Here is a 2289-nt window from a genome sequence, read left to right as displayed (position 1 = left end):
ATGAGAAACGCCGGCTGGGATTCGCCTACTAACACGAATGGATACTTTAATTTTTGCGTACCGCTCTACATGTTATTGGGATTTTGCGAGGATTACAGGCGCGTGGTGATTAACGCTCGTCACGAATTGATCTTAATACGATCGCGCAACGATAACAATTGCCTGATTGGAAATTTGGTGTTGGAGCCTGTGATCGACATATTCAAGATACAATGGCGAATGCCGCACGTTATATTGAACGAGATTAACAAGTTATCGATGCTGCGCGCCTTGGAAAGCGGACAATACCTCAGTATGGGTTTCCGCTCGTGGGATTTGTACGAATTTCCGCTATTGCAGCGTACAACCAAACATTCGTGGCCCATTAAGACCGCGACTCAGCTGGAGAAGCCGCGATACGTTGTTTTCGTTCTGCAGACAGGTCGGAAGAACGTCATGTCCGAGGATACGAGTCGATTCGACGACTGCAAATTGACCAACGTGAAACTCTATCTGAACTCGGAATGTTATCCGTACGACGATATGAATCTGGATTTCGATAAAAACAGATGGTCGATTTTGTACGACACGTATCAACGTTTCTGCAAAAATTATTACGGATACGAGTATCTCGAGCCGAGTCTCACCGTCACGCAATTTTTACGTAACGCTCCATTCGTGATCATCGATTGCTCTCGACAAAACGAATCGGTCAAAAGCGCAACCGTGGATGTGAGATTGGAATTCGAGTGTAAGGAGAACGTGCCGCCGAATACCACAGCGTACTGCCTCATCATATACGATCGCGTGATTCAGTACAACCCGTTGACCAATGTTGTGCGCAAAATCACCTAAGTGTGGGAGGAGGGGAGAATGAGACAATATAAAATCTATAATACATCAGGATCAATCGCAGTCTTCTTCTTCTTCTTCTCGACGTGTTGATATAAAAAACGTCATGTCCGTACCAACGTTCGTGGACCTACAAGGATTCTTCGTCAGGATGAAATTTGTCGTAAAGGAGGTGGCGGTGCTGAGAAAGGGGACCGTTCTGGCGCATTACATTTTTACATACCCCCTACCATGGAATCTTCTCACAAAATCGGACAAATCGTGTGCTTCCTGGCTGATCGCGAATCACCATGGATTACGATGGGAAGACGGAAACGTACCGTACAGCAAGGCTAAACGCTTGATTACATCAGCCGTGCTTGGAACAGAAGAGGATGGCGATACGTTGACTCTCGTGTACGTCAAGGGATGCCAGAAACGAGAATGGCTGGTGGATTTACTTGAGAATTATGCGAGAGAAAACCTAATCATCGAGACTTTGGATGCTGATTACGAAGATATTGAATCTTTAAATAATCTAGATGTTACTAATACTATACGATGTGGAAAACATGTTAAGAATTGCGCATTACAGAATGTATTAAAAATATTTAACTGGTGGTTGCAACGTTAAAAAAAAATATTTTTATAAATAAAATGTGTAAACGTATTTAATGTTTTTTATTTCTTATTCTCCCCACTCCTTTCCTCGCAAGTTGTTTCTAAGAATTCTTTTAACATTGATCGTTGCCCCTTCTCCTAAATTTTCTGAGCATTAATCTCCCACCACATCATATTTTTGAAAATAAGCGTATTATCGGTTAGTTTTTACACGATCAGTGTCGCGTCAACCGTTCTACTTCTCATAACTTAGAGAAATGTACTCCGCCGAAGGAAACAGCAACGGTGGCAGACGCATGAATTATTACGTTCCTCGAGATGAAATTAGGCCGTACAAGAAACCGCTTGATTTGTAAGTATCACAAATTTTCATATATATATATATATTTTTTATGTTTTTTTCCATGCTATTTCATATTTAATCGTATTTTTCAGACACGGTAAACCTCGTTGTATACCACGTATTTTGGTACGCAGATTCGCTTTGACGCGCACTGCGTATAAATACTTGGATATTGGAATCAGCGTTGAATCACAGCGTGGAATCACATCTTACGTGGAATTACATCTCGGCGATAATCGAGGCAATCAAATCGTATTATCTATTGACACATGGGAATCGCTAATGCTGAAACGAGCGGACGTTGAACGACTTGTGCAAACGCCCGATCATACACCAATATGGATTAACGATTTAACAATCGAGATTGTTAAAATACACGATACGAGTGTTGTAAAACTTACGTTACGTGATTCTTGCTTGTACATGAAATCGTCAACTATATTTTTCTTATTCGAACTCGAACACTGTGTTAATCATGAATATTTGAAGCTGTGTGAGAATTTAGAAGCTGTAAA

General features: G+C 41.2%; 1 protein-coding gene across 1 annotated transcript; it reads left to right on the top strand.

The window, feature by feature from the left end:
- Positions 1-834, top strand: LOC138932775 (uncharacterized). The gene has a single exon (XM_070294920.1). The coding sequence runs from the start codon at positions 1-3 to the stop codon at positions 832-834; it is 834 nt and encodes a 277-aa protein (XP_070151021.1).
- The last annotated feature ends 1455 nt before the right edge of the window (positions 835-2289 follow it).

The sequence above is a fragment of the Polyergus mexicanus genome, unplaced genomic scaffold (assembly GCF_030449975.1).
Source record: "Polyergus mexicanus isolate NDT 795.1 unplaced genomic scaffold, iyPolMexi1.0 SCAF_4, whole genome shotgun sequence".
Taxonomy (NCBI): domain Eukaryota; kingdom Metazoa; phylum Arthropoda; class Insecta; order Hymenoptera; family Formicidae; genus Polyergus; species Polyergus mexicanus.
This window is presented reverse-complemented; position numbering and strand designations above follow the sequence as displayed.

Bases quoted from the DNA above. Each gene is read 5' to 3' on its own strand.
- LOC138932775 (XM_070294920.1), top strand. From the start codon at position 1: ATGAGAAACGCCGGCTGGGATTCGCCTACTAACACGAATGGATACTTT.